The sequence below is a fragment of the Crassostrea angulata genome, chromosome 7, assembly GCF_025612915.1.
Source record: "Crassostrea angulata isolate pt1a10 chromosome 7, ASM2561291v2, whole genome shotgun sequence".
NCBI lineage: Eukaryota > Metazoa > Mollusca > Bivalvia > Ostreida > Ostreidae > Magallana > Magallana angulata.
Window position 1 is genome coordinate 30,209,643 of NC_069117.1, and position 16,344 is coordinate 30,225,986.

The window sequence follows — 16,344 nt, forward strand, 5'->3', positions numbered from 1 at the left end:
ACCTTAGTTTGCAAACATTTGAAATCAGCATTAACGACACTACAACCATTGTTTTTGTAGGATTTTTAATTACAATTTATTTTTCAGAAAAAAGTGATGTTGAACATGTATAGGAAAATGATTATACATATTGGTGCAACATATATATGAACAATTAACATAAAATTGTTTCAATCTTTAAAAAAACAATAACAGAAACAAGATATTAACAAATACAAATGACATTTTGGTTCATTCATGGATTTTTCAACAGCTACTAGTCTATGCCAGTCTTTTAACTATACGTCAGGAATTACAACATCCAAATTCAGAAGGTAGAAACACAGCTAGAATGATTGCCTGGAGAATGAATTGTGAAAGACTGTAAAATGCTACAACGGTGATCTATAACATAGAAATCGATACATTTTGCAAACCACACCTTTTATAATTAATACAAACATTAATGAGTTTTTAAGAGGACAAGAGAGGACGATACATATTCAAATGATCACAAGCAAATTAATTACAATACAACGGTACATAAACTTTCAACATATCATCATAAATATTTTGAATAAAATAATGCAAAAGGATGTCTTCACTCACTGAAGATTAACAACTAGAAGTAACATACCGGTAACAAAAAATTAGTTGAAGAAATGTACATTCTTTTAATAGAAACAACAAAGAATTTTTATCTTTGAAAATTGGAAAAAATGTCACTGACTGCACTGCATTTTTAAAACACTTTGTTGTTGTAGTTTAAAAACAAATGAACTTAACCAGAGAATTTTACAATAAGTATGTCTTGATAAATCATCAGTGATTATTATATGCGTTCCAGTTGTGTTTCAGTTAAATAATTGTGTTAAAGTTCAGATCTAATTGTCTTCAGGAATGTGCAGACTACTTATACTGATAATTCACACTTGTGATACAGAGATGATATCTTCCACTAGCTCACTGATTTACTTCTGTCTTGGGTACTGTGAATAGGGAGTACTCTGAAAGAAAGACAGAAAAAAAGAATGACATGGTTTTACACTTTAAGTAGTTCATCTACATAATTATCGATACAGTACACAAATTCTACAGATAGCAACGGAAATTTTTAAAAATTATAACTTTTCACCCACTTTTTTCTCGATTTTTATAAATGACCTAGATATTGAATTTAAAGAACTTAATAACAAGGGAGTATAGATGAATGATGAGAAAGTTTGTTTGTTGTTATATATGCAGACGATATTGTTCATCTCAATGAAAACCAACATGATATGCAACAAGTACTGGATACTCTCAGTTAATGGTGTATAAAGAAGTGGAGACTCAGTATAAACATTGCCAAATCATTGGAAGGAAACTTATATAAATATAACCAGAACAGATGGAGGAAAGGGTTTACCAGCATATCCAAAATTAAGACCAAATACATGTATTACATTTGAAACTACTAGCACTATTGAACAGTATGTTCAATCCAAATTCTCAAAACAAGAGAGATCATGCAACTTTTGCCAATTCAGATGTGGAACTCTACCGATTTGCATTTAAATTGGGCATTTCTGTAATGAATGAACATAGCTATGAGTATCTTTGTATATTATGATAAGAACAATGTATTGAAGATAAGAAACATTTTCTTTTATATAACACTTTAAATATTAATTAAATATTTCCACATGTGTAATTCTGACCAATTCGATAATAGTCATTGTTATATTCAGCAGTATATTCTCACTATATAACTCTAAATAGACGAATAGTCAATAATTGTAATATTAGCTCGTCCGAAAAATATTGACCGGTCAATATTTTTTTGATATTGACTGGCTAGGAATAATATCTAGAGAACATTCCCTCTATTTGTAATAATCGCCTCTGATTTGAGGATTCGTAAACGATGACGTAAATAACTCTTCGCTACTCCAAAACAAGGTGACGTCATAATAGACCGTCAGTCAAGGCAAGTAAACAACAGAGGCGCAATGCGACGGTTTGCTATTATAACGGATATAACGATTTGCAAATTACTGTGAAGTAAAATCAGGTAGAACATCTGTATTTTAATTCTTACAGTCGGCGGAATATCACCAGTGACTGTTTGATGCTGAGGATATTTTGGAAATGAATGTTGCACAAATTTGAATTCGTGAATTTTTTGTTGAGCTGAGAAAATTACAGCAATCTGTTTTCAATTACTTTCTTAAATTTTCGTTTGTTTCTTCATATAACAAAACAAATGTTGACTGTGTTTTCGGGCAACATTGATTATATCAGTCCCCTTGGGACGAAAATATTGCCCTCCGCGAAGCCATCTGCTTCGCGTTGGGCAATATTTCGTCCCTTGGGAGCTAATATAATCAATGTTGCCCTCAACCCCAGTCAATATTTTTTATATATTAACTAATCAACGATTATCCATTACAAACTTTATAACCACTGCCTATATGTACCAATTAACTCGGGGAAAAAAATGACCAAAGTAAATATGTTCAGAAATGTAATTTGTCAAAGTCCAGAAGTTAACATTGTTATAATTCAAATTTGAAATCATGCATGCATGAAGTTACAAATGTATAAAGTAACTAATAGGTCCAAGGGGCCAAATGCAACTTATTGATTTTAAAGGGTCACGATTTTGGTCAAATGTTATTTATCTGTTTTTATTATTTACAATGCTTTATGGATGCATTTCTAATGATCAAATGAAATTTGGGTGCCCGTCGATGAGTTTTAAGCAAGTTACAGGGCTCACAATTCTTTGATATGTAAACAAGGCTCGTGCCCTGTTTTTGTTTACATAGGTTCAATATACCAGTAAAAAATCTTTTTCAAGAAGATTTGTCTATATTCTTATTCTTTTTAAGCATAAATAAACAATTCCTAACAATTAACACATTCATTTTAGGTCTAAAACTGGAATTTTCACTTCAACATTCAAAATGTAAACAAAAGCCTTATTTACATAGCGAGGAATTGTAAGCTCTGTAACTCGCTTATAACTCAACCAATGACACTCAAATTTTGGTTGCCAATTAAAAATACCTTACTAAAGCATTATAAACATTAAAATCGAAAAAATAAATTTTGACCAAAATCGTGACCATGCCCCTTTGATATATTTTGTTATAAAAATGTCATATATGCACAATGTCACTATAATAAATTATTACTTACTTACTTACTACTTACTATAGCTTCTTGGTCTGACTCTTTAGCTATTAAGAATCAAATAATGTTTTCATGCTAACTAATTCCCCTAGAGTTTTATCAACTTTCACCAAATTATATTCCATGAAATGGTCACATTTTAAAGATATAGATATAAAAGTAATATTGCATTCAGTTTATCTTCAGAATCTCAAATGCAATGGATATATTTGGATGCAAGTTTGAAGTCTTTTGACTGTGTGTTTATCTCTTAATTTATCAATTCATAACTATAAGGACATATTCTCTCCAATTTCAAATTATTCTTCACATTATCAATAAACCTTAAAAAATTCTCAAATGCACAACAAAGGGACAAAACTTGAGTCTTACTGAAGGCTAACAAGCCATGCTTTAAAAAAAAATAAAACTGTAACCAACATGTCTTTGTTTGAATTAAATAATGAAAATGGAAAGTCCTTATTCTTATTTGGAGAAAAAGTATACTAATAAAAGCTGAATTCTTACTGCTAAGTACACGCCAAACTTGGCATGCTCATCGGTATTGGAGCAGGCCAGCGCTGGCTTCAGGGACCCATCTGCCAGAACCCCTACACACTTTCCTCTCTCGGACAGAGATTCCAAGCACACAAAGTTTTGCCCTTTCAACACCAGCTGAAACTTGGTCTCAATTCCAAGGGGGGCTCCCTGTGGCTAAAAATAAAAGGAAATGAATGATGTTAATAAAGAATTTCTTTAAAACAATAATTTTTTTTTAATGTTTCATGCAGGCATGAAGGTAGTACAAACATCTAAACATTTACATGCAACCAAACATGACCATATTGAGTAGAAATACATGTTGAAAATGTTCAATGATTGATTCTAATAATCTTAATTCACTTTGAACATGCGATGATCTTGCACCAACAGGAAGTCATTTATATTCCTGACCTTGACTTATACTAAAGGTCACCAAGTACAAGACTTATTGGGAAAGTTATCAATGATCAAAAGAAAGATGGCCGAGAAAACTGTAACACTTCATTGATTTAACATATGCCAATCAATGTGCACATAAATTTTTATGACTAAAATCACATAAAAATGATGCAGCCCTCACCTTATGAATGACCATAGTTTGACCTTTCACTATGGCTAGATAGTTGAAGTTGTTGTGAAGGCGTACTTGATTACTTCCCTCATTGATCACAGTCCATAAAGCTGAATAAAAAAATCAACAAATAAATCACTGAATGATTCAAGCTTTTCAAGCAGCATACATTCTACAGATGTTTTAATTCAGTCTTCATTGATGTACATACTTGTTAGTATATAATTAAAAATTTCCATTCTTTTTGCAAGGTTTATAGAACCACTACCCCACCAGCCTAAAGTATTCTGAATAAATCTTTTGAAATTTCTCAAAAATTCACAAATCATTCCATTTTTCAGATAGAATTCTGGAACTGCTGGCTTTATGTTATTTAAAAGCATCTCAAAATTCTGCTGCCTGACTTAGTAAATGCTTAATTTTTTCTTCTCAATTAATTAACTAAGACTGATCTGCATATACCAACATGCGCAGATCTGGGGGTGGGGGCCTCAGATCCCCCACCACCCCTGGAAAACCCAAATAACAAATAACTATTGAACCCCCCCTGGAAAAATTTTCTGGATCTGCGCATGTACCGTTTTGTGTCTAATTAATGCACCATTATGTGTCTAATGCATCATACAGCAAATTCATGTTTACCATTGAAGACTTGTTGTCCCAAGTTTCCAGTTCCATCCACCACTAGCTGGCCGCTTTGTGACTGTACGATCTGCAGACAACGCCCGCTTGCTTTGGACACAAGCTGTACCTGGTTTCCAGTCACAAAATTCTCCTAAAAAAATTTGATGTACAGTTTTAAGATAAGTTTATCAAAACTGAGGTTATAATTTAAATAGATTCACCTTCTGCAAGTGGATTGAATGAAAACTGACTATGAAATTGCAATACACAGAGTCAGAAAAATTCTAAGACATTTTCATGCTTAATTGTTCGGGTTTTTTTTTCCTGATTTTTTAAAAATTATGATGATAAATAAACTTCATTCTGATAACCACATATAAACAGTATAATTCTACAATTCTTAATTAGAAATTATTACAGGTAACCATTGATACTGAATTATATTAAATCCAAAAAAACACATTAATAACCTGCAGTTTCTAATTAATTCTGAAAACCATAACACAAAGAAGTATGGAACCAAGAATTCCCCGCAACTATAGAACTAAAAAGCAAGACATACTGGTATGAATTAATGTACATGTATCTAAAATTTTGTTGGTGTACCATTTGGTTTATTCCATTAAAAAGAATAGCATTTAGGTTGACAAAAACAATTGAAATGTAATGGAAAAGACACAATACTCAATAATTGAGAGAGAGAGAGAGAGAGAGAGAAAGAGAGAGTGAGTCAGACAGGTTACTGGGTAAATAAAGGGGTAGAATTAGACACAGATAATTTTGCATCTTCTCTTGCTGACTTTAAGGGTAGCATTTAATAAAGGAGATTTGGTGCATTTTGTCAGGGGCAGAGTTGAACACTGGTGATTTGGCACATATTGTCTCGGTAACTTAAAGGGTAAAATTTAGAAACAGATAATTTTGCATCTTTTGTGTCTGACTTTATGGGTATAATGGGTAAGAGTTATGTATAGGAGATTTGGTTGCTGACTTAAGGGTAGAGCATTACTTACATGTAAATTTTAATTAAACAGACAGCTTGCTCATATTTTTAAGACTTCATAAATGAAAGATTGGCAAGAATGTCATTATCAAATTGCTGTTGTCCATTGAATGAAATCAGGCCTGATATGATGAATCTGATGAAAATCTTAATTACCATAACTGGGCCGTAATTGTGTTGGTTGTACTCTGATCTTATCATGTTTCCTGCGGCATCTAGTTCCTTCTGTACAGAGCGACCAAATTTGTTCAGGTCTTTTGTTAATGAGCCAAGTATGCCATGCTGCAAGATTTAAACAAAAAAATTATACATACATGTATGTCCATGTATTTTCACATGTACAAATCAAAATGTATCAATCAAGTTTTGGACTTTTCAAAATAAAGTCAAACTCTGAGATTACTATTGAATTAAGACATTGGAGGTAATTGAAATACATTCATAGTTTAAATATTGGGACTGTCTATTCACAACATAATGTATTGATGAATACTTCATTTGTTCTTTTAAGTGGATTAGGAGATTATTTAGGATTAATTGACGTGGTAGAAGAGTTTAGTTCATGGACATATATACTCACATTTGTTCTGGGTGGAGGTGGTGCTTGTTGGACTATGACTGTTGTCTACAGAAGGAGAAAAAAGTTTATAATTTATATAGGATTATAATATGTACATATAATGTATGAAAACAATTATAAGTTTCTAATCAATGTAGGATTCATGATGATGTGTTCATAAATCAAAATATATGATTATCAGATTATTAAATTGAATCACTTCATTGAAGAAAAAACAATCTCATTAAATTGCATATGGTATATGATCTACATTTAGAGATATTCAAGGAAGACAACTGTCATCATAAGGATTACATGTTTATTTCCATTCTCTTTCCCATTTCCATGCATAGACAAGGTCAGTTTTATTCAAAAGATTAAATCATTAATCTTAAATTGTGTTCTGCATGAATATATTTCTCACAGCATCATGGTATGTAGTTTATAAGTTATTGGTACATGTACTGCACTTACCCCTGCCATCGGGTAATGGTAGGGGGGTGGGGCTCCTTGGTAGGGAGGGGGTGGTCCACCTGGATACTTTGCTGCCATATTTTTCTGAAGATGATCAATTAAGCTACACGTATTATATAATACAATGCATATATATAAAAAATGATATATCAGAATGAACTGGGGGTTGTAATGTGAATTATGCAGCTACGTAATCTTGCATTGAAAAATTCATTCTACAAAATGTACTTGTAATCAAAATTATAGATCTTTCATTTAGCTCTTTACTGAATTATTCATAAATTGCTCATGAGATATAAAAAGACAAATCAAACTTAGATTAAGATGAAAAGTCTAATATTAATGAGATTGTAAAATTTTTGAATCATTATCCTTGCTAACATTTCTTTGTTAGTTATATCAGCATAAATAAAAAAAAAAAAATGCAGCTGTAACATATAAAACTGTGTGTTATATTATTCAACTCATTGTGTATGCGTCACTCAAATTCTAAATGAATTAACTCAAATGAAACAGGAATCATCATCTTCAACATGTCTATCCTATATCTATTTACAATAATACATCCTACCAGTCACAAGTACATGAGGATGAATTATTGATAAATTGCGTCATAATATATGTACCGGGGGTATGCAATATTTGAAGAATAGAAAATAAAGGACTATAAAACTGACGCCTTCTTTTAATACATGTTGAATTTTCAGCAAACTAGAACTTTGGAAAACAAGAGTAAAGATTCAATTTGACAAAACACATTTATCCTCCCCAAAAAATCTAAATTAATTATCTTCTTTTATTGTATGGTACATACATGTAACTTTTACAGACTGTGGTCTAATTTTAATCGTCTCTGGCTGTAAATTTAATTTGTTCAATATCAAAATTCACATTTGATTGCTAAATATCTTTATACTGAACTTAATTCTAAAGCCTTCATTTCATTGAACTGCCTAGCTATAAATTCTTCCCAAATATCAGAAAATATGTTATACCTGTAAAATACCCCCAGTTCACAATATGTTATACCAGCTGTTAATCGATATGTACAAGTTGTAGACTCTCATTATAAATTAATTGTATTTGCATAGTTTTCTCAATTCAATTACTACAGTACTTATATATACACACAATAATACAGTGTTTTAGTTTAGATTGAAACAAGTGTTTTATTTCTGTTTCATTTGATTTGTACCACAATATTGTTAAAAATGTTTATAATATGACAGTGTTAACTATAAAATATAATTATGTAATAAGGAGAGGACTACCTAAGTTTAAAAAATTGTGTCCAATCTTTTGACACCTTTATAGTCAATAAATGATGTTCAATATCATTCTATTCATAAAGAATGGAACTGTGGAATATGTAAAGAGAAACCAACAAATTCCATGTAATTAAAAACCCATGCTTTATATGCCAAAATGAAGACATTTTTCAAAAACAAGATAAGTAATATTACCTTCTTTCCTATAGCCAGTCAGTTATGACGATTACCGCAGTTGTGAAAACAGATTTTATGGTTCGACCAATTGGCAATTCAGCCTATTGTTTACATTCACGAAACTTCCGTCATAGTCACGTTACTTGGGTTTGACTAATCAACGGAAATTCCAATTATGTCCATGATGTCTAAGGAAATGTATTAAAACGACATTCTTCAACGCTGTAAGGTTTTAAGTTATGTTAGATCTCATATATATTATATAAATAAATTATATAACTTAAGATAAATATCTGTAAAATGATCACTGATAATGTTTATATCATTCATGTATATGTCAGAGAGACCCATGGGCCACATTGCTCGTTTGAGTAATCTATGAAAAAAATGTAGATTTTTCTGTTATAAAATTTATTTTCTGTATTTCACTTCAAATGTCCATTGAGTTCAGACGCTAACTCCGGTTGGATGAATGGGTTATGACAAAAGTTTGAGTTTTTATTACATATGAGAAAGATTTACAATGATTTTTTTAGTTTTAATCCGAATTATTGGACTTATTTCTGAATTCTGACGAAATAAGAGCCTGCGTTTTACAAAAGAAGTTACGACTTTCGACCTAATTAACGGATGCTAATTGATAAAAAACTAATCAGATTTTCTATTTACTGAGCTTCATTAAAATGTAAATTATAGAAATTATAGAAATAAAAATAGTTGCGAATTAACGGTGTTATATAAATTTTGTTTATTAAAGATCAGTCCATGTGACTATAAAGATATTCACGACTTTGTCGTAAGTTCTTTTGTAAAACGCAGCAAATTAATAAAGAAGAGAACCACCTCCCCGGGGTTAGACCTCAGTATGGGGTTGTTTATTCTCATCTTGATAGAAAATTCTTTTTATCCATCAACGCAACATATCTATTTTAGAAATCTAAAAAAAAAAATAACGTAAAATAAACGATTTTAAATTAATAAAGCCTTTTGCCAGTAAATACATGTTATACAAATGGTTAATTTTCCGATAAAGTTAGATTTTTTAAATTTTTAATTTTTTTAAATGTTGTTTATATGACTTAAAAATGTATGAATAGAAGAGAGCTGAATCAAATACTGCAAATCACGCTATTATCTATGGTGACACAAAAAAGGACCGAGCGCCAACAGTGACGAAAATAGTGACATCACACTAACATCTATCCACACAGTTCTGATACAGCTTACACAAATGCAAACACAGATGAACGCTAAACTCACAAATATTGAGAACAAAAAGTCTCGATTAGCTGAAATTGAAAAAAATATCAACAAATTCTCTGAAATCAATAATGTGGTCAGTTCTTTGAAATCCCAAGTGGAAGTGCTTACTGAAGATGTCCAATTTGTGAAAACCAATTCTAACGACCTAGAATCGAATATGAGATCGCTAGGAAATATTTTTGATTCGGTTAAAGCCATATCGGATTCGAACACAGTTGCAATCTCAGAGAACCAAAAAAAACATTGACGCTCAGCTTCAGAAAACAACAGACCCTAACGTAAGGAAAGAGCTATTCGAAATGCGTGAAGTAAATTCAAACTTATAAGAAAGCATTATTGACCTGAAATCCCGATTAATGCGGGACAATCTTGTGTTTTCTGGAATTCGTGAAGAACGGGGAGAGAACACAGAGGACATTTTACAAGAATTCATCAAAAGGAAATTCCGCATTGACTACGACGTTAGCTTTGAACGGGTGCATCGCATGGGAAAGTGGTCTGAGCATAATCTATCCCCCAGGAACATTGTGGCTAAGTTCACCTACTTCAAAGAGAGAGAGAGCTGATCCGGACGCGTGCCCCTCAGAAAATTAAGGGTTCTAATGTGTGGGTGAACGAGCAATTTCCGCCAGAGATTGAGGAAAGGAGGAAGAAGCTGTACACGATCATGAGATTAGCGAAGAGGGATGGAAAGCGTGTGCGACTGGTCAAAGACTTGTTATACGTCAACGGAGAGTTATATGACCCAGAAAAGGACGTATCCACCCAGCCGGAACGCCTGCCTTACTCCCGAGTAGTAAACACTGGTAGCCGCCAACTGCAGAAAAGACCGCGCCACGGATCAACGCCTGACCGGGTCCGATAGGGACGCGTGGAAGATCAGACAACAAAGACTCTAAGTTTTTTTATCCCTTACCGTCTGCGGACTCAGGAAAAAATTACAGTATCCTGATTGTGTTACTTTTGTTTGTAAATATACATATGCACTTCCAGACCCCTGTCACTTACCAGCCGTCTGTTTACCGTGGACCAAACACAGTAACATTCTAATTTCATTATGCGACACTCCTCGCTCATGCATGGATCTAGAGGGGGAGAGGGGGTCCGCCCCCCCCCCCCCCGGAAAATTCAATATTAATCATTTTACGCAGTAAAACGGGAGAGGGAGTCCGGACTCTATCCTCCTGGATAATTTAATTTTATTAATTTTATAAAAAAAAAATTCCAAAATATGCCTCGGACCCTTTAAACGATGGAAAGCTCCGCAATTATAAAACCGAGACGAGGCATCACCTTTATGAGACCACCTTTATCATATTGTATGAAAACCATCCTTTATGATCTTGGATATTCATGGATTATGTTTTATCACAATATCGTATATCATTTGTTAAAAAATTGTATGATAAGCATAAGTTCATATGTTAATCAATACAATAATATAAATTAAATTAAAATTGCATCCTATCATACCTACAATATATATCATGTAAAACCATAAAATACCGTAAAAAATTGTGAGATATGATATTGTAACGTATGATATGACATTGTATTGTGTTATACATTATAATTGTATTTGATCAAATAATAGAATATCATAAAACATAATACAATATAGTATTATATGAATCAATATCATATTGCAATAATACATCATAACAATGAACCAATGATATTATATTGTATAATTAAGCATTGAATCATTATTTTTTGAAAGATGTGGTCTCATAACTGCAACGGTGTGTGCATACAAATAGTATAACGCGCGCTAGCACTCGTCGTTGCAGTTATAAAAAATAATGAATCAATGCTTATATTTACGTTTTTTAAACATGTATTTCCTTCCCGCAAATATGATTTGTTTTTAAAAAGCTCTGTCTTATTCAACGAGTTATGCGAAATTAACGGAATTGCCTCTGGAACAGCCGAAATATGCTGACAAAAATAGTGCACAGCTTTTAAAATTCTAATAACACAATTTTATTTTTGTAATTTAATGAATTTGCTCTTGGTAAACTAAGAAATTAATCAATTGAATTCATTTAACTGTCAACATATATTTACATCAATGAAATATTTATCAGCGTAAGTATAATAAAAGGTCCTTATCCGGTTTGAAGTCGCGAGAAGAGTCAGTTCCTGTTCTTCGAGAAAAACTAAAGGAATACTAAATGTATTCATACGCACCAAATTTGGTGATTGGGTCTTCTGTGCTGTGCGTAAATATCACTCAAATTAACCAATGCAATTTAATTGAGGGAAAGAAAGTGAATATAAATATTATAGTATGATATTGTATTGTATGATACTGTATCATATTTGATACATAACATGATATTGTATTATATAATACAATATAATTTGATAGAACATTGTATCATATCAAATGATACAATATCATGGGATAAAGTAAAATATTATATAATGCAATGATATTATACACATTGTATCATATGATACAATACAATATATTAAAATATCATAAAATACAATTTCGTGTGATATGATAATATATCATATAAACCAATATCATATCATACAATATCGTATGATACGCTTTTTTATAATATTGTATCATAAAAATTAATACTATACATAACAATATCACGATACAATATCATATCATAAAATATAAAAAAAAAATTGATACAATATTTTATCGTATCATATAACGTTTTACAATATAACATGTGGTATTAATATTGCATCCTATTAAACAAAAGTGTTTCAAATCATACAATACTATATCATAGGAATCATGTTACATCATTTAACAACAACCACATCTATCTATCAAGCAGGTTTGAGTGAGGTAGGAGATTTCGCTAGCATCCTTTTTAGCGGAGATCGGGCTCTGCATCTAACGAAACCTCTACGTTTCATTTATAATATAGTTAAATCAACTATGCAAGCTATCATCTATAAAACATATGACCTGTTCCAAAAAATTAACCTCATCAAGAATCATAAACCTATGGCTCTGATTCAGCATTCAAGCCTGTCAGGTGCATCAGTATCATAAGACACACCATCCATGCAAGTTTGGTGAAGTACGGACCAGCAGTAACTTAGATATTGCTATTAAAGGGCACATACAACAAAAAAACTTTAACCTGCTCCCAAAACCTAAACCTCCTCCAGCATCTGAAAGTTATAGGAACCAGATTCAGTAGGTCCAGATGCATCATGCATGTAATTTTGGTGAAGAAAGGACAAGTAATAGCTTAGAAACAGGAGCTGCAACTAAAACTTTAACCAGCTCCGGACGCCGACGCCGGGAGTATAGCATATGCTCCCATTGACTTCGTCTCGGTGAGCTAAAAAGGCGAAAGCGCAAAGTTTCGAAGGCGAGAGTGCGAAGTTGCAAAGGCGAAGAAGCAATAGTAGTATCACTTCTTCGCCTTCGCAACTTAGCGCTTTCGTCTTCGCATCTTCGCGCTTCGCCGTCGCATCTTCTATATTTTCATATTGTTCATGAATTATACTTGCATTGAGGATTTCCACAGTACAAACTGCTGGGTATACAAGTTCATCACCCAGAATTAATGATGAAACCAAAATTTTGAAAAGTTTACTCCACTGTTAGGCATTATAACCAAGCTGAAATTTGTAGGCACTGACAGCAGCCATTACGCCAGTAGAGGTTAACGGCCAATAAGGAAAATCGTCAAAGCACTGAGAGTACTCGTACAGAAAATATATTTTACTTTATCCTCGGCATACTTTAGTTTAGTTGATATCAAGATGATTAATGCTTCAATAGTTTGTATGAGCATTGGTAACTTTGGATACAATAAAGATCGTGTGATCAAAATCAAGCGGGATATAAACCCCTAACATGGGTCCTAACCTCTTATCAACGCTTTTAGAAACAATCTTTTCTTATTATAATCGATCAGTGTTTATCATCTATTTAGATTTACTATAGTCAGGTGCTCTTCACAAATTTGCTCCAAAAGAATAAAGTCTATTCATGATCACAAAACAACATTACAACAAATGTTTAGAATATTGATGTTCATGTATTACGTAGAAGAAAACAAAACTAACGCAGAATGATTTTTTAAAAAATCACTTTCCCCAAGAAATGTAAATAAGAAGTATTCATATTCCTACGTTACCTGCCCCTTAGTCTTTTTCCATAAAGATATATACATGTATCATGATCACATACATGATCACAAAACAACATTACAACAAATGTTTAGAATATTGATGTTCATGTATTACGTAGAAGAAAACAAAACTAACGCAGAATGATTTTTTAAAAAATCACTTTCCCCAAGAAATGTAAATAAGAAGTATTCATATTCCTACGTTACCTGCCCCTTAGTCTTTTTCCATAAAGATATATACATGTATCATTCTTCGATTGACAATTCATTCACCAATGAATATTGCTTCATTATTATCATTATTATATCATTACAACAATTATTCTTTAATGATTATTGTTCGTTACTTATCACACAATATCCTCATTGTGTATGAATTTTTCTTTATTTGCGTCATTTCCCGCCGTATGTCGACGAGAAAAGTAACGTAACTGTTAACAATAACGTTAGAGTGTTTTGCGTGTGCTTGCTACGAATATGAAAAACTATATACAGCGATTTATTTACAAGTTCGGTGTTTATAACTTCAAAATCAGTTAAACAGAGTGAAAAATTAAGTAATTTCAAAGTCATTTCTTGGATACGGGGTAACCAATTTCTATTCATGTTTACGGGGGGGGGGGTCATTTTTTTATGGGGGTCATTTTTCTTCATGTTTAACATGAAGAAAAATAACCCCTGGGTCTTTTTTCTTCAGAAAAATCCAATTATTCTTCAGCTAGGGGGGTCATTATTCTACGTAGAAAAATGACCCCCGGTCATTATTCTACGGGGGTCATTATTCTTCATTACACCGGCTAGAAGTACTGTAGATTATGTATTATGTAATGCTTCTTTGTTGCAGTCAGTTAAAGGCTTTTTTATTCACGATTTTTGTAACTTATGTTCTTATTCGTTCCACTCAACCGAACATAAATTATTTACAATAATAACAAAACACATGATTAGTGAAGGAAGCGCTTATTTTGCTGCATTTATTTACACGTACAAATACATATAAAGATTCTTCAAACTTCTTTCTGAAATAAAACATTTTACATAGTGCACAGTCCTTGATTTTTAAATGTCACTAAATAAGTGGGTGGGTGGGTGGGGATTTTGCAAATGCGGCAAAGAAAAGCCTTCGAATGAGTGAAAATCGTGCTTAACTTGAATACCTGTTCTACAGGTTATATGCTATAAATAGTAGCCAATGGCTACAGGTTTAAAAATGTATAAAACCAAAACATATAACATGTGTTCTTGTACCTATGATAAATTAATTTATACTCCGATGTTCACAGTCCAATCACTTGTGAGCTTTTAGATCAATTATCAATAGAGAAACAATCAAGTAGCCAATCAGCCGAAAAAGTAGATTCAAACTTACTCATTTGGGAGTCTGGAAAAGCTACAGAATTATTTGCACATAATATCAATAGCGATAAATTAAACGAAACTATCAGAAATATTGAATATTTACAAGGTAAACCCATTGTAGAACAGTACGATATAGACAAAATCACTAGTGAAGTCTGTAATATTTTTATTGCTTCAGCAGGAAAGACATTAAACTATAAAACTCCCCCGAAGAAAAGACAAGACGATGCTAATAAACCATGGTTCAATAAAACTTGTCGCACAGCCAGAAGAAAATTCCACATTGCAAAACGTTTATATAATAAAGAAAAATCAAATGAATCTTTTAATAATCTTAAAATGTATGGCAAAGAATACAAGAAAACATTGGATAAAAGCATCAAGGACTACAATAATAGTATTTCAGACAAGCTTAAGGAACTCCATAAAGGGAAACCTAAAGAATACTGGGATATTTTAAATAGTACCAATAAGAAAGACAAAACTAGTGTAAATATTGATTTAATGTATGAGTTGATGTAAAAAACAAACAAAGGCACAGTTGAAGACCAAGAGATAGATATAAACATAAACTTAGATAATAATACACTTCTTAATCAGTCTATAACTTGTGAAGAAATTAGGAATGCTGTAAAAAAAATTAAAAAACAATAAAGCGCCTGGCGGTGACCATGTTATCAACGAATATATTAAGACAACTATGGAAACCTTCTTACCCTTCCGAATATGTTAAATATTTCAACTTGGTTTTTTATAGTGGCCTAGTCCCAGACGATTGGCTATTAGGAATAATTAAGCCAATTTACAAAGGCAAGGGCGACAGGAGTCAACCTGAAAATTATAGACCTATTACATTACTCAGTTGTTTAGGAAAACTTTTTACTAGTATAATATGTGACCGTTTAAACACCTTTGCTAACGAAATACACTTAATCAATGAAGCGCAAACAGGTTTTAGAAAGGGTTATTGTACATCAGATAATATATTTGTTATTGATTTTCTTTGTAAGTATGCACTAAACAATAAGAGGAAACTATTCTGTGCTTTCATTGATTTTAAGCAAGCTTTTGATACAGTTTGGCGAGATGGACTATGGACGAAAGTTCTTAAAAGTGGGATAGATGGAAAATGTTTGAGATTAATTATTAACATGTACAAGGGTATTAAATCAAAGGTAAAAATTGGTCAACATTTATCAGATTTTTTATGTGTAACATAGGTGTAAGACAAGGAGAAAATTTGTCACCAT

At 32.1% G+C, this 16,344-nt stretch overlaps 1 protein-coding gene across 3 annotated transcripts; it reads right to left on the reverse strand.

Annotated features, from left to right (window-relative positions):
• Nucleotides 1–48: 48 nt before the first annotated feature.
• LOC128156045 (uncharacterized) lies at nucleotides 49–8,444 on the reverse strand. Of its 3 annotated transcripts, XM_052818009.1 has the most exons (9): nucleotides 8,373–8,444; nucleotides 6,910–6,993; nucleotides 6,457–6,501; nucleotides 6,033–6,158; nucleotides 4,892–5,024; nucleotides 4,259–4,359; nucleotides 3,664–3,849; nucleotides 3,178–3,203; nucleotides 49–986 (listed from the first exon to the last, which is right to left on the reverse strand). In XM_052818009.1, coding segments are annotated over exons 2-9 (696 nt in total). In that variant the 5' UTR covers nucleotides 6,988–6,993; nucleotides 8,373–8,444; the 3' UTR covers nucleotides 49–985. The 3 variants fall into 3 exon arrangements, with proteins under 3 accessions (XP_052673969.1, XP_052673968.1, XP_052673967.1); XM_052818008.1 differs by lacking the exon at nucleotides 3,178–3,203 and having other exon boundaries at nucleotides 8,381–8,444; XM_052818007.1 differs by lacking the exon at nucleotides 3,178–3,203.
• Nucleotides 8,445–16,344: the final 7,900 nt, after the last annotated feature.